The 23,254-nt window shown below is 35.0% G+C and overlaps 1 protein-coding gene across 4 annotated transcripts in view; it reads right to left on the reverse strand.

The window, feature by feature from the left end:
- DIAPH2 (diaphanous related formin 2) overlaps positions 1 to 23,254 on the reverse strand; it is a 1,032,498-nt gene that overhangs the window by 556,646 nt on the left and 452,598 nt on the right. For all 4 annotated transcript variants that reach the window (XM_040467675.1, XM_040467674.1, XM_040467672.1 and 1 more), the window contains one exon: positions 13,940 to 14,041. In XM_040467675.1, coding sequence (XP_040323609.1) covers positions 13,940 to 14,041 — 102 coding nt within the window. The remainder of the gene's footprint in view (positions 1 to 13,939; positions 14,042 to 23,254) is intronic.

Below are 23,254 nucleotides of genomic sequence, written 5' to 3' on the forward strand. Positions count from 1 at the left end.
AACATATGGTATCTGTCTTTCTCTGTATGACTTATTTCACTTAGCATAACATTCTCCAGTTCTATCTACGTTGCTACAAAAGGCCACAGTTGATTCTTTCTCATTGCCAAGTAGTATTCCATTGTGTATATAAACCACAACTTCTTTATCCATTCATCAGTTGATGGACATTTAGGCTCTTTCCATAATTTGGCTATTGTTGAAAGTGCTGCAATAAACATTGAGGTACAAGTACCCCTATGCAGCAGCACTCTTGTGTCTCTTGGGTAAATTCCTAGCAGTGCTATTGCTGGGTCATAGGGTAGATCTATTTTTAATTTTTTAAGGAACCTCCACACTGTTTTCCAGAGTGTCTGCACCAGTTTGCATTGCCACCAACAGTGCAAGAGGGTTCCCGTTTCTCCACATCCTCGCCAGCATCTATAGTTTCCTGATTTGTTCATTTTAGCCATTCTGACTGGTGTGAAGGGATATCTGAGTGTGGTTTTGATTTGTATTTCCCTGATGAGGAGTGACATTGAACATCTTTTCATGTGTCTGTTGGCCATCCGGATGTCTTCTTTAGACAAGTGTCTATTCATATTTTCTGCCCATTTCTTCACTGTATTATTTGTTTTTTGGGTGTGGAGTTTGGTGAGTTCTTTATAGATTTTGGATACTAGCCCTTTGTCTGATATGTCATTTGCAAATATCTTTTTGCATTCTGTTGGTTGCCTTTTGAAATGAACTTGCCCATTAACCATGGGTATATGTGTCCCCAAAGATTAACTTGGCTTTCTTCTTACCCCATTATATGCTCTCATGCTTTTTATAGGTAGACTTATAAAAGTATGTGGGGAATATCCACCTGTTACTATATTTATGTAGATCTTATTACTTATCAATAGTTCTTTTTTTTTTATGTGACCAGAGTAATATTATACAAACCATCCTACAGTTTCTTCAGCACTCACATGGTAAGTATAAGACATACTAGCAAATCAGAAGTTTCCAATATAGCTTAAAACTCATAACACAGTCACTTGATAACTATAGTTAGTGATAGAACTAGCATATGATTCTAGATGGGTAAACAGAAATTAAGTGCTAGAGAGTTTTCTGACTTAATCTCTTAGGACTACAATGTTTAATGAAAACTTCACAGTAGAGGTGACACAAATGGATAGAAAAAAAGAGACAGAGAGAGAGAGAAAGAGAAAAAGAGAGAGTGAGAGTGAGTGCAAAAACTGGAGCCAAAAGGGTATAGAAACAACGGTGTGAGAAAAGATTTATACTTAGGAATATATGAGGTACATACCTAGGGGCAAAATGTGGACCAAAGTACCCAATCAGTGCATGTAAAGGCCATGAAATCGGAAGCTAACCATATCAAAGTCTCTATCACCATGAATGCACAAATCTCTTGGTGTACGTTTGTGTGGGAACCTAAGTTTCTATGACTTTCTGCCTTTCTTTATGCCTCCACTACTCTCTCTAAATCCCTCCCCACTTTATTTTTCCTTTCCTTTCATTGGTAACTGACAAGCATTTGCACACACACGTTTCTATCATTTTATATATTTAGGAAGTAGTTTTTCAGTCTCTCTGATGGTTAAAAATGCCCTAGAGCTACTGTGATCAGGTACTAGTCATTATGTACATGCCCTTTGGCCATGCTTTGTAGGGCTTATAGGAACCCAGCTCACCAGGGTGGCATTGGTCCCAGATCAACCAGTGACTTAAAACTTAGGCTTACATGGGTTTTTAATTTTACTTCAGTTCTACTACTACTTGTCTTCATTCATATTTTTATCCTTTCCAGGGTTTATATTTCAGTTTTGGTCTACAAATCAAGAGAACATGGATTCAATCATTTTTTTAATATTTAATTTTTTAGTACCACCTCTAACTGAAATAATGTGACCAAAAGTGCAATTTCATAATAATAGTAACAATAACAGTGATTAACATGTGTTAAGTGCCTTGTGCCAGACATTTTTCTGCATATGTGTTATAAATATGTTTTAACTGATTTGGTCTCAAAACGATCCTAGGAAAAGTTATTAGCACTAGATTAGGAAAGTGAGGCACAGAAATATTCAGTGATTTGTGCAAAGTCAAGTTGTATGTTAAAGAGCTGGAGATTTGAACTCAGGCATTCAGGTCACATAACCCAAACTCTCAACTATTACACCACAACGCCTCTTGAAATCACATTGGGAACAGTATGTATGATTGGTTGAAGGAGAGGTTAGTAACAGAGAGAGCATTAGTACTCTCTCTTCAAAATGGCCTAAGAAACAGGTAGTGAGCTACAATGTTGACAGTAGGAAGGGGAAAGAAGCAATGGATATGAGAGATGGAATTAAGGAAGAAGCAATAGGATTTAGCATTAGTTATGAGAGAAGATAGTCAAAGATGACTCCAAGGTTTTAAGTCTGTTGTGAGGTAGAACACGGTTGGCATTAATGAAGGCAGAAGGAGATGCTGGTTTGCTGCAGTTTAATGTTTGGTCTGTTGCTTTGTTTCAGATGAAAGTGTTTCCCCTGATCTTCTGCTGCCTATACTACAGCAAGCAAATCAGGGATTGAGGCAGTGTTTGGTGCAGGTAAGGTGCATCTTAGTAGCAAATTCAGTTAAAGATAGAATCTAGAAACTTTCACATTTTCTCACCCTGTGAAACTAATCTACCTAATTTTTCCACTCTTCAGTTTCTTCATCTATGAGGCATGGAAAATTCCTGGATCAGTCTTCTTTTGATAATTAGATAGTAGCCAAATAAATGATCCATAAATATTACTTCCTTATATTTCACTCTGCTTCTAGACTTGTGGAAAGGTGGAGTAAAGGGTGCTAATCCACAAATAAAAATATCACTTGGCTGTTACCATATACATACATATATATATATATATATATATATATATATATATGTATCTAAGTGAACTTGGTTCACTATCCTCTCAGACATCAAATAGTATATCTTACTACTAACAAAGACACTACTAGCTTTCCATTACTAAGCTTCCAAATTTTGGGATGATCAACACATTGTAGTAAACATAATGTAATTTAATATCATTCTTTGGCTAGATTTTAACTTGAGTAGTTTCTTATAATTGTCTCTTATTTTCCGTTTTCATCATTCAAGCTTAAGTTTTATGTACTTCATTGTTGAATTATTAAAATAGACTATTTAAATGTGCTCTCTGATCCCTCCAGCCTTTCCCTGTCCTACAGATCCTAATATAAATGGTAAAATGACACCTGTATAATTGGAAACTAATAGTGCTTTGTTGACATTTTGAGTTTTAGGTATTATTATTATATCTGGTAGCTTTTGGAAATTCAGCCTTTAAGTTTAGGAGGAAGTAAATGTTAGAGTTGGCAGATTTGGGGAGTTATCCAAACAGATGCTATAGGAAGCAAGGTTGTTGATAAGGTGAGTACATGGAGAGAAGAGTCAAAGACTGCACCTTGTGTAGCACCTAGCTCAGGGTCTTGCATATATTAGACATTTAAATATTTAAAAGTAGTTCTTAACTGCCTAACCATTTTTCAGATCTCGCAAGCAGGACAGCCAGATTGTCTACTGAACAAACTTAACAGATAATAATAATATTTCACTGTCCCCACAATAGTTCTCCAGCTAAGATATCAAGCAGAAATGCTAGGGAATTAGCTTTGTTGAACTGTTCTTACTGGATATAACCCATCATCAGTCACCCTGATTTGGGAAGAGGTTGCACGTTGCAAGAGGTCAGAGTTGCCCTTGGATTTGACAAAATTTCCTCATTCACTTACCATCTACAACATAGGTTAGGGCATAGAAGGTGATAAATATGACAGATGGCTTAGGACAATAACTATAAAAAGAGTGAATGAATTCATTCATATAAATAGGAACTCCGAAATCAGCAAAGTGCTGGATTAGGGAGAGGATTAAAATGTATCATAATAGAGTTATATGGGTAAAGAGGAGGGTATCCTACCTCCCACATAAAGTAATTTGCTACTAATGGGGCGCCTGGGTGGCGCAGTCGGTTAAGCGTCCGACTTCAGCCAGGTCACGATCTCGCGGTCCGTGAGTTCGAGCCCCGCGTCAGGCTCTGGGCTGATGGCTCAGAGCCTGGAGCCTGTTTCCGATTCTGTGTCTCCCTCTCTCTCTGCTCCTCCCCCGTTCATGCTCTGTCTCCCTCTGTCCCAAAAATAAATAAACGTTGAAAAAAAAAAAAAGTAATTTGCTACCATATGGGACATCCCAACAATACTGCCCAGGCTCAATCTGATATGGGGCCCAAATGCAGAGCCCTGTATAAATATTTTGAAGAGTAGATCTGACAGAAATTTTCCCCTAATTCTCAGAGAGTGAGAGAAACCATTCCCTGCATTCTCCAGACTTATAATGCAAGTTGCAGTGAAAGAAATAGGGATTTTGAGCTACACAGACCTGGACTTGAACTACAGTTCTACTACTTTCTAATTTATGACCCAGTGTAAGTTACCTAATGTTTGTTAGACTTCATTTCCCCAGTAGTAAAATTCATTCCTTAATTAACCCATGCAAGTTGCAGTCAGACTTCAATAAGATGCTATGTGTAACTCTCCTCTCATAGTAGCTGACACAAAGTAAAACAATAGCTATTGTTGTTATTATCCTCTTTCTTCATTTTCAGAAATACCCAAAAAGAAACCATGGCCATGGATTGTTCTACCAAACCTGAGGGAAAGTTTCTCTCATTCACAATTAAGGAATGTATTTTCAGGGCTTGGTGAGAAACAGCATTCACTATCTATTGAACACACTGTAAATATTGTGTTGTGCTCCCTTCAGCCAGTTTTAATGCATAATATATATTTACTATTATAAATGTTATCATTGAAAATGTGTTAATGTAAAATCGGGAGACCATGGAGGAGGCAATGCTATATTAATCTCTTTACAGTGGCCACGAATCAGTATTCATTGATCATATGAACAGAATTTTCTATAATCAGAAGTGTTAATTTTTACAATCAGACCAGGTACACTGATAGACAAGAGTTGAATCTCTATTATAGGATCTGGATATATAAGGGAATATGTTGGATAACTAAGCTTAGAAATAATAGGAAGCACAGAGCAACATCCCCAGCCACAGATACAACTATTAAAAGGCTCATGTCTCAAAAAGGCACTTAAGTGCACCTAAGTGATATAATTAAAAACACAAACTCGACTGAAATGCATGTTTGTGTTCAGTTGTGATCCCTGGCAGCATTTTAGTCGACATTCTTTGTTTTATAATGCATTCCTTGAAGTACTGTGGGATGTTGACCATGGTGTTGTATTATATAGGGGATTTATTTTGTTATGAGGTACTTGTCTATCAAATCACATCAAGCAGCTACCATTCTTTTAGCTGATCTGTGCTATATTTAAAACAATGCACTGACAGCTTTAGTGAGAGCAGCTACAAGTGGGTTATTTCCCCAAAGACTCAAGAGATAGTTTTGTTTATATGATTTAAATTTCACACACTCCGCCACCTAGGCAGATGGTGAATATCAATCTACTGCCAAACTACTGTAGAAATCCCGAGAGAGGGGTGCCTAAATGGCTCAAATGGTTAAGCGTTCAACTTTGGCTCAGCTCATGACCTCACAGTTCGTGGGTTCAAGTCCCACGTCCGGCTCTGTGCTGACAGCTCAGAGCCTAGAGCCTGCTTCGGATTCTGTGTCTCCCTCTCTCTCTGCCCCTCCACTGCTGGCTTTTTTTCTGTCTCTTTCTTTTTCTCTCTCTCAAAAATAAATAAACACTAGAAAAATTAAAAAGAATCCAAAGAGAAAGAAAAAAGGCACAAATGTAAAAGTCATGTGTGAAGGAGGAGGAGATAACCACATGCTGCTCATGCTCCCACATGTTGCCCACCTTTAAGGTTATTTATCTTTCTTTTTGCACTGTTAAGAAACACACCTTCAATGACCATCACATGCAAACATAATTGATCTCGTAGTCTCTTCAAAATATAATATTAAGAATTCATTAGACCTATCATATATATTTGTAACAAATATAGTTTGTTACAATGTGTTTTTCACAAATAGTTAAATACTATTAGGACTCACCACACATAGCATGTACAGAATAATTTGTATCAGTAACTATAATGAAGGTTATAATAATGAAGTCAAATTAAAGAAGGGTATATTAAGTTAAACAGCAGACAGAACTGCTTATAAAAGGTGTGAAATCTAGATTCAATGACTGAGCAGAACTCTGCCTCAATGTATGGAAATACAGCAAGGACATCTGTGATTCTCTATGAAGCAATTTTCTTATCTTCTTTTAGCCAACAATGTCCTCAAGAACAGGATCTCTCCTGCTTATTACTGTACTTTCTGCAGTATGTTTTACACCTAGACCAGACAAAATAATCAATACAAGTGCACCTACTACATGAAGCCAATGGCAAATGTTTCTATATTAGATGTAAGGAGAGATAAGAACCATAGTCTATAACATCAGGCTTTGGAAAAATGTAATGTCGCATAATATAAAAGAGCTGCCAAATCACTACATCGCACACCTGAAACTAATATGACATGTTAACTATACGTCAAATAAAAAATTAAAAAATACTAACTCTATATAAAAAAACAATGATATACTGATAGAGAACACTTTCCCCAAAATAGTGATAGATGGAAATTATGCATCAACAAACATCTACTATTCTTTAGTCTGAAACAAAACATAGTAACAATGTCCACCCCAAAAGACACTGTAAACTCAAGAGTTTGAGACCATTTCAAAACATCCTTCTGAAAACAACTGTTTGAGGCCAAGAATGGCCATCAAAATGACTGTTGTGCTATGCTGTTGTATTAGAGATTACTGATATACAGAGGGAGGAAAAGAGTTAACTTCTGATTTTTAAAATTTAATGAAAAGAAATCAATAGCAAAATTGACTGACATTCATAGACCTAATCTAAATGTTCAGTTTTCAGGTTGTTTTATTTTACTTTTTATTTTATTTTATTTTATTTTATTTTATTTTATTTTATTTTATTTACTTATTTATTTTATTTTATTGCAAAATCCGATGTAAGTAAGCAATCCTGCCACAAAATGAACTATTATGAGAAGTCAATGAAATGAACAAGAATATGAACACATGGATTTGAGAATGAGTTGTGGCAAGTATTCTTTGTCTTGATCTCAAAGTTATTAAGCCAGCTTTTCCTTCAATAAAATTAATACACCTCAAAAAGTAAGAGCTAGCATTCATATTTACAAAAAGAATGAAAATAGAAACAATCAGGGCATTACATATGAAAACAGTGAACACACTGAATGAAAGCAGATGAAATAAAAATGTTTCTTTTTCCAATGAATATGCAAACTTGAATAATGGCTTAGCATTAATGGAATAGAAGAGCTACACTTTTCCATCAAAATTAATTGCCTTTGATGATATTCGGGAGAGAAAAAAAAAGCCTTTAAAAATTTCCTTTTCACCTGGTTAAGCTAACTTCAATAGAGCTCATAAGCTCTTATGAGGCTTTAAAAAATTAAAAAGCACACTTACTTCATAGTTGTACTTCCAGCTATAGGTATAAATCTACTCCTTACACACCTTTATGTATTTGTGTAAACAAAAAAAAGATAAATGTACTGCCAGCAATATCACATAATCTGTGTTTTTCTTATAAATGTTTTGATGCACAAGGCTAGCCAACATTTTTGTTAGATTATAGTTTTAGAATGTTTTTAATTGAAAAAAAATATGGGTAATTTTGAACTCAGAAAAACAAAGTAGTGATTACTAAAAGAACTAATTACTGTCTTCTTTTTCAGAAGATGTTAGTTTAATAGACACACAGTATAGGTCTCCATCATCACTGCAAAACAAGTGGGAATTTCCACAGCTCTGAGGTTTGAGAACAGCTGAGCTGCATACACTTTCTAAAGAATCTAAAAGCTCCTGCTGGGGTTCTAACTGGCAAAGCTTTCAAAGATATATGTTTTTCCCCCAGTAAAAGTACAGCACATAATTACAACTATGTATCCAATTCAGTTCTGTGGGAGGCAGGTTGGAGGACAAATCAGTGGGAAGCTATGCAGACAATCTACCCCCAGTAAAGAAAAGAATTATTGATCATAGATGTGGGGACTAGAACATCCCTCTTACCAGGTGGTCTGCCTCTATACAGAGGAAAAGGTCAGTGAATTTTATTATTAGTTTCTTTTTTCTGTTTCCCCTTTTGTTTCTTCTTAGCTTATTAAATATGAATACAAGCAAGCCCAAAGATGTGGCTGCTAAAAAGACCCAAAAAGTTTAGAGAAAGCTTAGCAGCCCAGTCACTGTCTCAGATAAATTTATTTCTTTCAAAAAGTCAAAGCCATGTTTTTCCCCAGGTTTGCCAATTTGATTGTTTTTTGATGATGGTGATTTTAATGAATCTTACAGGAATGATCTCACTTCTAACATATGATTATTCCTAACTGATGAGATTTGTTTTTGTTTTTTTTTTATCCAAGAAATTATATGATAATGGAAACTCCACAGGGCACTGGCAGTTCATAGGGATGAAATCAGGAAAGAGTATTTATTGTTAGAGAAGGTAAATAAAGAAAAGTTTTCAATAAGGAGGTTAAATCCTTCCATGTTACCCAGTACCATATGGATACAGAATCAGGACTAAAAAGAGCCCGCTTGATTTTGCTTGATTTTGCATTCGAGTTAATACATTCAGCAAATATATGTTAAGTGTATACTATGTGAATAAAATCAGCATGATGCATGCACTTGAAAAAGTTGCAATGTAGCGGGGATTTACAGATGTTAAATAAACAACCTTACAAATAACTACAAACCATGATAACTTCTAGAAAGATAAAGGAAAAATAGCGCTCTGAGGGATTTTAATAGGAAGACTGAATTTTGACTGATAGGTAAGTGAAGGCATCACTGGCAAAATGAACTTTAAGCCGAGACTGGAAGAATAAGCAGGAAAGAGGCAGGCAGCAAGTGAGTGTAAGAGGAGGCAGCATGTGTAATCTCCTGCCAGAGGCAGGAAAGAGCATGGTAAATTCAAAAAAGTGAAAAATAAAATACAGTGTGGCTGACGGAACATGAGCAAGAAGCCAAGCAACAGGAGATAAAAGTGAGAGAGGTGGTAAATCCTGGTGAGGAGTTTATATTGTAGCCTTAGTGCCACACAACAGCACTGATGGTTTAATCAGATAAATTATATGATGCAATACAAAAAACTCTAGAAATGCCACATTCGAGAGCTGCACTGAGATTAACTTGGAGAAAGGCAAAAGCATGAGTGGGGACAAGAAGCTAAAAGTATATCATAACTATTAAAGAGAATGATGATGCTAGCTTGGGGCTAAGGTGGTAATGACACAGATGAAGAGTAGATCAGATGTATATTCTAGATTCAATTAGGAGGTAATTAATGACCTCTCTTAGGTAATTTTCAACGCATTGTTCAAGGCAGAATTCTGATTGTTGTTTGTTGAATAGTACATGAGAAGCAATGAAGTAGAGGAAAAGGAAACTAATCTTTGAAAAAAAAAACAGATGATAGGAAATGGAGACAGAGCAGCAGCTATCAGGGATCTCAGGGTCAAGAAATGATTTTCACTCATTCATCTATCCAGCTATCAGTTTATTCAGTTTTAGGAAGTGAGGGACTTAAGTTTTATTTTTTCTGAAGAGGAAGTCAAACTGCAGAATGACAAACTGAAGATATAATAAAAACAGAACTCTAAAGCAGGCAAGAGACAATAATGCTCAAAACACAGACAAGTAAATTAGCATATAGTAGAGCATCTCTCTCTCTCTCTCTCTCTCTCTCTCACACACACACACACACACACACACACACACACACAATAGAACAGTATAGCAGTTAAAAGCACTATTTATCAGGAGGAAACAAAAACACCAATTTGAAAAGATATGCACCCTTATGTTCATCACAGCAGTATTTATAATATCCAGGATATGGAAGGAACCTAAATGTACATCAGTGAATTAATAGATAAAGGTGTGGTGGTGGTGGTGGTGATGTGTGTTACGTATGTAATGTAATATTACTCTGAAATCCTGTCATTTGCAACAACATGGATGGACCTTGAGGATGTTATACTAAATGAAATAAGTATGAATGAAATGAAATGTTATATTAAATGAAATCCTGTATGATTTCACTTATACATGGATTCTAAGAAAACAAAGCCACAAATGAACAACAACAACAACAAAAAACAAAACAATAACAGACTCAAATATATAGAATACAAACTGGTACTTGCCAGAGGGGAGGGTGGTGGAGGGATAGATGAAATAGCTGAAGGGGATTAAAAGGTACAATCTTCCAGTTATGAAATAAATAAGACATTGGGAAGTAATATACAGTATAAGGAATATAGTCAATAATATTGTAACAATTTGGCATAGTGAGAGATGGTAACTAGACTTACTGTGGTGACCATTTTGTAACTTATATAAATATTGAAGCACTATCTTGTACACCTGAAACTAATACAATATTGTATGTCAACTATTATTCAATAAAATAAATATATACAGTGAAATATCATTCAGCCATCAAAATGAATGAAATCTTGACATTTGCAATGACACGGATGGAGCTAGAATGTATTATTCTAAGCAAAATAAATCAGAGAAAGACAAATACCATATGATTTCACTCATATGTGGAATTTTAGAAACAAAACAAATGCACATATGGAAAGTGGGTCGGGGGAGAAAAGAGAAGGAAATAAACCACAAGAGACTCTTATGATATGGAACAAACTGAGGGTTGATGGGAGGGAGGTGGGTTGGAGATGGGCTAGATGGGTAGTAAGGAGGGCACTTGTTGGGAGGAGCACTGGGTGTTGTAAGTAAGTGATGAATCACTGAATTCTACTCCTGAAACTAATATCGCACTGTATTTTAAGTAACTAAAATTCAAATAAAAATATATCTATATAAAAATAAATAAAATTTTAAAATAAAAATGAATAAAAGCACTGTCTATATCAGACTGCCTGGGTTTGAATTATGCATCTAGTACTTGCTATGTAACCTTGGGACAAAGTCCCTAGCCTTCCTTCACCTGGGTTTCCTCATTCATAATATGGAGCTAATAAAAGTGCAAACTTCATAGATACAAATAATACATAAGATGGTGAATATAAAAATGCTTAACATAGTATCAGACACAGTAGCTCCTTAATGCATTGTTTCTGTAAATAAGAAGAGCAACAACAAATTAGTAATAATAATAAGCTATCCCTTTTTCTGAGGTTTGACAGACAATATGTTAATAAAAGATATGGCTAGAGATAGCTTTATAGGAAGAAGAGATATTGGAGGTTCTGAAGCCTAAGTGCTTTCCTTTTACTCTGGTGTGTAAAAGATTAGACGGTTGGTAGTAAGTGAAAAGAAAGAGTAGGGGGAGGTTAGAAGACTTAAGAAGAGCAGGTAAGATATGATATAGCCACTATAGAAAAATGAAAGGTCACTGAATAGGAACAAGTAAAATAACTGCTGAAAGGGCAGTGAGAGTCCTGCTGCGGTAAAAGCTAAAATGTCATAAAGACACCAATTCACTCAGTTCACCAAAGAGAACAGGATATAAAGACACAGAGTTACGAGCAGAATGAGAATACTAAGGAGCTCAGATTTTATTCTGTAAATTCTGGGATACACTGAAAGTTTTGGACACAGAAATCACATGTCGGATATAGATTTTAAGTAGACTACACTAATTGTTGATGGGGGAATTAGCAGAGAAGCAAGACAACCAGTTTGGAGACTTTCCCATTAGTGCAGATGATTCTACACTTGAGAAGCTTTCCTAAATGTAGGCTGTCAATATATTTTGAGGATTAAAAAGTATTTGGGTGTATTCACAAAGAAGTTAATTTAGTTTTAGCATTGACTTGGAGAAATATGTTTTAACATAATTTTTGCTTTTACAGACTTAAAATATGCTCTTTTTAATCTCGGCCTCATACTTGAGTTCAATAATCATCATATAATTCAATTCAATAAATATTTACTGCCTATTGTATACAAGATATTCTAAGTATCCCAATACATTCTGTTTCTATAAACAATAATGGCACCAATAATAGCTGGTGCTCAAAAGACTAAGGCCTATCATTATTTCAAAAATATTTTCCTAGATAGGAGATTATCTAAACTTTATTTGGCAAATCCTGATGGATACTACCTTGGGTAATTTATGTAGCATTAATTACTTTGTAATGTCCTTGACTTTTTTCTCCCTACAGGCATGTAACTAAGGATGGGAGAGTTAAATATGAGTACCAGGTTACTTCATGTACACAGCCCTGAAATTATTTATGGTTATGTGCATAAACAAGAAATCTCTTCCATTTTCTATTTTGCTTTTAATTCAGAAGGTATATTGCTTTTTATGTCCCCAAACTTAATTTCCTCAGTGTGGCACCAAGGATATTGCTCTTGAAGGACTTGCTTGAAAAACTAATACATCTTCCAAGATAAACTGCATTCAGGAAAAAAAAAAAAATGGCCTCCGAAAAACTGTTTAGTGGACCTACTATAAAACTCATAACCATCATGGCACAGCTGAATTCTCAGATAGTATATAGCTCTGCTTAATTATACTATGAATTCAAGCACCTTAGGTTTCAAATATGGACTTTGGTCCAGAAAATTTTATTATTTAATATTGCACTAAAGCTCTGTGATTTAATCAGTAATATCTAGCCAGTTCAACTGGAATAATTTGCATAATTCAAAAAAGAGAAAAATATCTTCCTCAGGTACTTTACCTTAGGTCTATCTCATCCCAAATATACACTCCTGATTTTATTTTCAGGGATTTGACAGAATCTTCCCATAGCAGTATTTGCAATGCCATATCTGAGAATTAATAAGCTCTAAATGTGGGCAAGAATTTATTCCACATGTTCAAAAGGAATGCTCTCTGCCCTATCACATTTTGACTTTAATCAAGAGTTTTAAATTGCAAAGTACCAAATCATATCAATTAAAATATATTACTATTAAAAAGGTAATAAAATATTTGATGAAGGACAGTATTTGACTACTAGTTCCAATGTTAATTTTGAGTCTTAGTATTCATATGGGAAATTGTCAGGGAGCGATAATACATAATACAGCTGCTTCTCCATAAAGTAAACCAACTTGTATTGAATATGGAAGTTAAAAATAGCTTTTCCTCCAAGAAATTAAATAAATCACCATCTCCTCTTTCCCATTTTTGCTTTGCCCATTATTTCAATAGCAGGTTTGGGGAATGACTAAAACATGTAACTATATTCTTTAATACATAATTTATATATAGTCATCCTTTGTACCCCTTAAAATGAAGAGGGGGTGAGGAAACAACTCATTCCAATAAGGATTTAAACATATTAAAGCACGATATTTTTATGAGAATTTTCTTCCCAAAACAGTGTATTTAAAGCTTTCACTTAATTAATAACACTCCAGAGGAAATCTGAAAATTCTGTGCTTTCTCTGACACAGTTCATGCCACAAAAAAAGTTTTTAGAATATTGTTATTTATCTAGTTATTACTCTTTCATTTAGCCTAAATTTGGAAGGGGGGCAAACTCTAACATCAAGGTCTAAATAAAAGAAAAAAATAGCCAATACAATAATATATACTACTTTTCATGTATTAATAGAATTAAATATCAGCACTAGTATGAAAGAGCTCCCAGGAGATATCTTGAAGTATTCTGTAAAATAGAAATAGAAATTTCTTTATGTTTCAATACCATGATAAATAATATTTTTTTCTGACAGCCAATGTTATATTAAATTATGTAGTTGTATAGTTTGAAAAAATCAACAATTGAAATGTCCTTTTCATTATTTCTGACAAGTGTTACACCCCAGTTGAGTTTGTGGGCCCTTATGCTAGATACATACCACAACTCCAAACTGTTCAGGCTCACTGAGGTCATGATACTCATTCCTCAGCTGTGCTAATTCACAGAGTACTTTCTGCTCAGGAAGATGTTTTACAAGGTTCTAAAACAAAAGAAAAGTATAAAAACTTAATATTACCAGGGCTAGTAAATTTGCATCAACAACTCTAAAAGTGATTAGGAAAGTAAATTTATTTTTTGCTAAGATCAAATGGAAATAAATGACATTGAAAAATTGACTAACATACCATGCCTTAAATATACAGCATAATTTTTGAGCTTTATTTTCCATTAGTCAATTCATATGGAAAACAGAAAAATACTATGCTGAATTAATGCATGTACAATAATAACAGAAGTCAACCGTACTCTTCATAATTGGCAAAATTTGGAAAAATCTTTAACCTTATAAAGCACACCAAGGGGCGCTTGGGTGGCTCAGTCGGTTAAGCGTCCAACTTCGGCTCAGGTCATGATCTCAAGGTCCATGAGTTCGAGCCCCGCGTCGGCTCTGTGCTGACAGCTCAGAGCCTGGAGCCTGTTTCAGATTCTGTGTCTCCCTCTCTCTGACCCTCCCCCGTTCATGCTCTGTCTCTCTCTGTCTCAAAAATAAATACACATTAAAAAAATTTTAAAAAAAAGGTACACCAAGCCTGTAAAAAAATCTCCCATTATCTACACCAGTATTTACATACATAATACATTACCACTTTAATGGAGAATTAAGCAAAAGTGATGGAGTCTGATATATGTTCAAGTTAGAGGCCTAAGAGAATCAAAATTGATTAATTCCTCTTAACCTAGTTTATCTTGATCTATGGTATAATTCTTATTATCATTATATTAGCATGCAACCAACATTTTGGGGACTTGTATAGGATTTCAAAAGACAGACAAGGAATAAAAGCAGGAAAGTAAGATTTAAGAAAGTAGGGTTGACACAAAATGGCAGAAAAGTCAGCTCCAGGGATTGGGCCCACCACCAAAGCAATCAGTAAGCTAGAAAGAGTAAATTAAATAAACTATTTCAAAACACTGAAACTTGATTGGATGCTTACAACAAGGTACGTGTTTGTTGAAGGGATACACTGGTGTTCTCTGGTAAGAGAATGACACGTACAAAAGAGATATCAAAACCCATTCCTCAGCACCACCGTGAAGATAGTGCCTGAGTCCTTGAGGGGGCTGGCTGATGCCAGGGTGGGCAGTAGGGATCTTATTCTCCAAAATTTGAGGAGGTACATTTTGGTTGGTTTGGCAGTTCACTGAAGGACCTGTGTAGGTGCCTGTCTTGATTTCAATCCTTTTGGGTTGCAGTGGCTTCCCCAGATGGCATCTATCAGAAGACTTAAATAGACAGAAACACTTCCCCTGCTTTTTGGAACCAGACATTTTAAGGAAATCTTTGTCAGATCACTGGCTGACAGCAGAGTTAATTAAACCCAAGATCCAGTAACCACACCCAAAAAATATACAGCTTGCAGCAATTGTTTAGAGAAATTACAAACAAATAGCTACAGCCGTCAGGAAACAAACATCAGCCATCTGTGGGGAGTAGAAAAATCAAGTTTCCAGAGTTATAATATACTCAAAAGTCCAATTCTCAACAAAACCAAAAAAAGACAAAGCATGCAAAAAAATAGGCAACCTTAAGCTAAACAGGAAAAATAAAAGAATATCACAGAAAAAATCCCTGAAGAAGCTCAATTTTGGAATTAGTAGTCAAAAACATTAAATCAACATTTAAACATTTTAAATATGTTCAATGACCTAAAGCAAACCATGAACAAATACATCAGCTCTGAGCAGGACTTCAAAGAAGTCCACACTGAGGCACTTTGGATCAAAAAGAGGAGTGATTTTAAAATAGCAAGAGGGAAGTGAATTGTCACATTTAAGGGACCCACAATGAGATTAATATCTGATTTCTCCAATGGAAGCTAAAAGGTAGTAGAATAACATATTTTAAGTCCTGAAATAAACACTGTCAAACAAGAATTCTGTATCCAATAAAAGTATCCTCTTTTAAACAATAATGGAGAAACTAAGACATTCTCAAATTAACAACAACAACAAATATAATTTATTGCTAGCAAACCTGTTCTGCAAGAAATACTAATGGAAGACCTACAGGCAGAAATAAAAGGACACTAAACAGTAACTCAAAGACATAAGAAACAAGCAATTATAAAGGTAATTACATAGGTAACCATTAAAAAAAAAAGTTATTGTACTTTTGGTTTATAACTCTTGTTTCTATATGAGTTAAAAGGCAAATGCATAACACAATAATTATAAATATAAATTAATGATCATACAATGTATAACCATGTAATCTGTGACAAAAACAGTATAAAAGGGATAAATATGTATAGGAACAATGTATGTTATTTAAACTAATTTTGTATTATTAAAATTCAGGTGTCTTAAGTTTAAGATATCAATTGTAATCCCTAAAGGAACTAATAGTGACAGAAAATCACGCCAAAATAAAGATGGGAATCAAAATACTAGGCAACAAAAATAAACAAATACAAGAATAGATAATAGAGAAATTAAGGAATAAAAAACATGTGATACACAAAACAGCTTAATGGAAGAACTAAGCCCTTCCTTATGAATAATTACTTTAAAAGTAAATGAATTAAATTCTCATTAAAAGTAAAAGTTTGGAAGATTGGATTTAAAAGCAAACATATCTATCTATATGCAGTCTACATGAGACTCAGTTTCAGATAAAAAGACACAAGAGGTTGAAAGCAAAAGAACAGAAAAATATATTCCATGTAAATAGTAACCACATACACACCCACACATCACACAAAACCAAACTGTGGTGGCTATATTATGGTCAGACAAAATAGACTTAAATTTAAAAAAAAGTAACAAGAGACAAAGAAGGATATTCTATATTGACAAAATCTTCAACCCATCAAGAAGATAATATTATTACAGTACATGTCCACAAGAGCTAAAAAATATATGAAATAAAAATTGACAGAATTGAAAGGACAAAAAGGCAATTCTGAAATAATATGTGGGATATTTAATATTCAACTTTCAATAATGGCTATAACAAGAAGAAAGAAAAATAACAAGGAAATTGAGAATTTGGACAACACTATAATCTGATTAGACCTAATCTATACAAAACACTCCTCTTAACAACAGCAGAATGTGCCTTCTTAAGTGCACATGGAACATGCTCCAAGATATATCACATATCAGACCACACAACAAGTCCTAATAAATTTTAGTAGACTTAAATCATGCAAAGTATCTTTTTTGATCATAATGGAAATGTCGTTAGAAATAAATAACTGAAGGAAAAGTGGAAAATTCACAAATATACAGAATAAGCAAATAAGCAATGGGTCATAGAAGAAATCACAAGGGAAATTAGAAAATACCTTGATATTAATGAAAATGAAAACAACATGCTAAAACTTATGGAATTCAGCAAAGACAGTACTAAAAGGAAGATTTGTAGTAATAAGCATCTACATTAAAAAAGAAGAAAGGTTTCAAATCAATAACCTAACTGTACACTTTAAGGAACTAGAGGAAAAGCACACTTGAGCCAAAGCAAGCAGTAAGAAAGAAGTACATAAATTAAAATAGGCAAAAATGTAATTAATTAATTAGAGATCTGAAAAACCAATAGAGGAAAATTATTTAAAATAAAAGTTAATTCCAAAATGGACAAATCTTTAGTTAGACTAAGAAAAAAAAAAGACAGAAGACTCTAATAACTAAAATCAGTAATAACAGTTGAGACATAATTATTGATTTTATAAAAATAAAAGAGATTCTGGGGCACCTGGATGGCTCAGTCGGTTGAGCATCTGACTTCAGCTCAGGTCATGATCTCACACTCCGTGAGTCCAAGCCCTGAGTCGGGCTCTGTGCTGACAGCTCAGAGCCTGGAGCCTGCTTCAGATTCTGTGCCTCCCCCTCTCTCTGTCCCTCCCCTGCTCATGCTGTGTCTCTGTCTCAAAAATAAATAAAAACATTAAAAAAATTTAAAAAAATAAAAAAGATTCTAAGGGCATGCGATGAAAAACTGTATGCCAACAAACTGGATAACCTAGAAGAAATTGACAAATTCCTTGAAACACACAAACTACCAAGACTGAGTCAAAAAAAAAAAAAAAAAACACACCTGAAAATCTGGGTAGACCTGTTAGAAGTAAGGAGATTGTGTAAGTAATCAAAACTTCCCAACAAAGAAAGTCTCAGGACCTGTTAGGTTCACTGGTGAATTCCACCAAATATGTAAAAAAGAATTAACACCAAGCCTTTTCAATCTCTTCCAAAAACATTAAGAGGGGGGAACAGAACACTTCCTAACTCATTCTATGAAGCCATCATTGCACTGATACTAAAATTGGTCTAAGGCACAAGTCAACTACTTCATTTTTTTAAATAAGACAATTACTTCAGATCAATATTCCTTAATAAATACAAATACACACTAAGAAAATACAGTAGGCAACATATAGCATAAATCCCATGGGAAACAACTGCATCTTGCCCCACTGTAAGTTCTCTTTTGTTCACTCTGCTTATATTTTTCCCTCTTCCTAGTTAATTTTACATTTCCATTAAATTTTAGGCCTATAATGGCATCCATTGAGTAACTAATAAGACTAAATTTAAAATATTATGTCCTTTCATGGGGCGCCTGGGTGGCGCAGTCGGTTAAGCGTCCGACTTCAGCCAGGTCACGATCTCGCGGTCCGTGAGTTCGAGCCCCGCGTCAGGCTCTGGGCTGATGGCTCAGAGCCTGGAGCCTGTTTCCGATTCTGTGTCTCCCTCTCTCTCTGCTCCTCCCCGTTCATGCTCTGTCTCTCTCTGTCCCAAAAATAAATAAATGTTGGAAAAAAAATTTTTTAAAAATAAAAAAAAAAAAAAATTATGTCCTTTCACTTAAAAAAATACCAATATTGACATAAGAACATATATACAACCAAATGAAATTAAGAACATCCATTATTTTGCTTCATTAATATAATTTTCTTTTATGAAATGAAAAGGTAAGTAAATAACAAGGTATTTCCATTTTTCCAGAATATTTTCAATGCATGTAAATTACTCAATTGTTTTTATTTTATTTTTCTGTTAATGGGATTTTTCATAAAATATACATTATGAAAAACAAAGAAATCAGTTTGTAAACTTCATAATTTTCACAACAGGGCAAGTAAACCAGAAAGATTAAGAACAGAATTAAAATTATTAAAGATCTCAATTCTGTATACTTCTAAATTTCCATATCAATTTTAACCATGACAACATGCAAACTAGAATGAATCAAGTCTAAAATAAAATTTTAGCTCAGAATGTGAAATGTTATTCTGTTTCTCTTCTAGCTATAGGTAACCTGTTAACACGTTTTCAGAATGCAGACTCCACAGTAGGTGACATATCTTTTCTTTTTCTGTTCAGCTATATGAAATATTTAACACATTCAGTGGGCTTAGATGTATTTTGATTCTGGATGTGGTTTTATGGCTGAGTTGCAAACTTATATAACTGCCAGCGCTTAGTAGGTTCTATTTACAAGTAAGATTTGGAATAAAACTCACTCTCTCTTTCATGTGTATAATACACAGACTACCAATATACTACTTAGTGTTTAATGAATTACCTTCCTCTAGAATCCCATGTTGTAAGTGGCCATCATAGCCAATCTGTTGGCTGTTGACTGTTCTATTTTACATATGTACTAAACTTTATATACAGATATGTAGTGTAAGATTGAACATTAATGTTTTCATGCCCATAAATTCCTGAATAGAAGAAGCAGGAGGGTAAGACGACAGAAGAGAGACATACCAGTACTCATTTGCTTCTACTCTCTTTTACCTACTCATCAAAAGCATGTCAAGAGAGAAAATGAAAAACATTATTTAGGTTCAACGCATATCTTGAGATGAAAGTGGACAGCCCTATGAATCACCTAAGAGTCCATTTATATGGTGGACTAAGGAGAGTCCTGGGGGAGAAATTTGCTGCCTAACTGAAGTGTATCAGGCAATAAGAAAGCCAACCTGCATTTTAAAATGCAGGAAGAGAGCCTGTACTTTAAAAAGGATTGGGGTGATTCTGTAGCTTATGTGTTTCTTGGATGTATCAGCAGGCCCAGCCTGCCCACCCCCAACACAGTCAATTGTCTGAGGGCTGTGGAAAGGAGAGCTGAGTGATGAGAACTACTTTGATACACCTCTAATCAAGTCTATTAAAAAAGGAAAGAAAGGAAGAAACATATTTCTGTATTTTGCCACAGAACACTCCATACCCTTGGCACCTAATGGGCTTCAGTACACAGGATAGTTGTGCCCTATTGGAAAACTCCTCCCCACTCCCCATATACAGTCATCCCTAGGAGAGGGTTCAAAACAGGAAATGAGGACAATTACCCACAGCTGCTACATAGTAGCTGACAAATTTAGTTCATGGGATGTGTAATATATTTCCAGAGACCCCTAAAAACATAATGTAGGGGATTTTGTAAAGAGTTAGGGACCTGAAACAGCTAGGAACAAGAACAAGAACAAGAAAAATACAGGTGAACTGATGTGGACTAGACAAGTGTTTTAAACTTCAAACATTTAAAACAGCTTTTGACTTTTAGTAGCTTAGTGATACTACCACTACTTGGATTCTCTAAATAAATTGCAAAGGTGAGAACAGACATACTCTATACTGTAAGTGAAAAGCTGTTCATAATAGTAGAGGCTAGAAAGTATAAATTTTAAAATTCAACTTAGGTTATGACAAATTGTGAGGTGATAAAGTTGAATCCCTTCCATTTCTCCCTCCTACTGCTCCTACTTACTACTGACCATCTTCTTTCAAGTACTTCAAGATTTGTGTTTAAAAGATAAAATCTCAGTCAGCATGAAAGTTTCATCCTAGAAAATGTCAATGAGCAAAAGTTCACAAAGAAAGCAACAAAGGGGAAAGCAGTAACTATGTCACCAAATAAGCGGATTTTTCTTCATCTTTTACACGTCATAAGTCCACTTTCTGATGACTGCCACTGTTATCTGAAGGAATTTCTCTGAACAGACCATGGGCTTTTAAGTACTTTTTACATTTCTTCAATTACCCTGTAATACTTCCAAAACTTTATTTCCTTTAAATGTTAATTACACCCTTAAAGGTTAGTTAAGTGAAAGTATTGAACCATAATGCCCTTTCCTTCTTGCCAAAATATAACCTTTCTTTTTTCTTTTATATCTCACTAAGTCATTTTAGTAGAAGAGCCGAGTTAGGTTTACTGTGATTGTCTATTATTCCCCACATAAATGAATCAGGGCCAGTATTTCTTTTATTAATTTATTATTTATTCCTTTAAAATATATATTACAGTGTGTATATATAATTTTAACACATTTGTATTTTATATAGCATTATATATCTGTATATACATAAGATATATATATATATATATAAAACAGAATTATTTTAACTTATGTTGACATATACTTTATTTCCTTTTTCATTATCTAGACAAGAAATGTTTCCCCAAACTCCTGAATAAATCTCTGCGATCTTAGTACAACTCTCCCCCATTATACCTGGTCAAAAACCTCAATCCCTTAGTTATTCTACTTTATTATATGTTTTTCAATACTTTTTTATGGCATTGTCTCAAATTGTATGTGTATATTTCATATTCTTAAATCATATTTTTCTGCTCTTGTTCTTTGAGTTAAATGGCATACACTTTGATGCTGGGCCTGGTTCTATACTTATTTTGTGTTTAATTCATCCATTCAGCTAATATATACTGGCTGCCAAAAATGTGATTGCCACCATGTTACCACTAGAGATTCTAACCTCATGAAGATTATAGGTTGAAAAGAGCCACATATACTCCTCCGTACACAGTGGAACCATAATCAACATATGACTGACAGTAATTTGTGTTGCATTTGATCCAAAATATATTTGTCAGGTGGATATGCTATAATTCTCTCCTTTTGGTTTGAAATTCCTAACATTTCTATAACTCCTAAAATAGCCTCTAAGAGCCAACTAAAATATATTAAAATGCTGATTAGTGGTCTAAAGCATTCAGGGGGAGCTTTTCTAGCCCTCTCAACAGAACCACTCTTTTTAAAAAATTTTTAATGTGTTATTTATTTTTCGAGAAAGAGAGAAACAGAGTGTGAGTGGGAGACGGGCAGAGAGAAAGGGAGACACCGAATCCAAAGCAGGCTCCAGGCTCTGAGCTGTGAGCACAGAGCTCCACATGGGGCTCGAACCCACGAACCGTGAGATCACAACCTGAGCCAAAGTCAGATGCTGAACCAACTGAGCCACGCAGGTGCCCCTACAGAGCCATTACTTTAAAAAATATATATTAGTCAATAATAGGACACATAAGCATTGAAACCCTGGTGACAAAATTCCTGTCCTTGGACTATAACAACTGTGTCTTCCAAAGAGGCAGGTTTTGACAGGTTTCCTTCCTATTTAATCATCAATATGTCCCAGGTAAGGAAACTTTTCCTAAAGAAATTGTTCTAAATTCTTAGACTTAACATTAACTCCAGTCCTCTAAAAAGCTCATCAACTCTCCCAGGGTCAGGATCACCTCAGGGCTAATAATGCCAAACAAAAAGCTCCAGCCCTCACCATGGGTATCCAGCTTTGATTTCCTTGTTTCTTTCATTTTTTTTAACAGACTATTTTTCATTTATTTTGTGAGAGACAGACACAGTGCAAGTAGGGGAGGGGCAGAGAGAGAGGGTGAGAGAGAGAATCCCAAGCAGGCTCCACACTGCCAGTGCAGAGCCCAATCGGGGCTCAAAACCACAAAGCCATGAGATCCTTACCTGAGCCAAAGTCAAGAGTCGGATGCTTAACCTCCTGAGCCACCCAGGTGCCCCTCAAGTTCCTTGTTTCCAATTGACAGTCCCACCTAGATTTCTTATCATTAAATCAAACTGAACAAATCTAAAGAAGAATTCATAGTCACTCTGACCTCTCATCCTTACTTCTTATCAGCCTCTCCTAATGGCTCTATTCTGCCAACAAAAATTGGCATTCTCTCCATCTTCTAAGCTTTCAAACTGGCAATGACCACTCTGTCACAAGTTCTGACAACTCTTAACAGCAAAATCTCTTTGGGTTCAACCCTTCTTTTACATTCTACAGCCAAAAATATGTAATTTGGATGTAAATTTTAAAAAATAAAAAATATTGGGGCGCCTGGGTGGCTCAGTTGGTTAAGCGTCCGACTTCAGCTCAGGTCACGATCTCGCGGTCCGTGAGTTCAAGCCCCGCGTCGGGCTCTGGGCTG

The sequence above is a fragment of the Herpailurus yagouaroundi genome, unplaced genomic scaffold (assembly GCF_014898765.1).
Source record: "Herpailurus yagouaroundi ecotype Mexico unplaced genomic scaffold, PumYag 67556, whole genome shotgun sequence".
Classification (NCBI taxonomy): domain Eukaryota; kingdom Metazoa; phylum Chordata; class Mammalia; order Carnivora; family Felidae; genus Herpailurus; species Herpailurus yagouaroundi.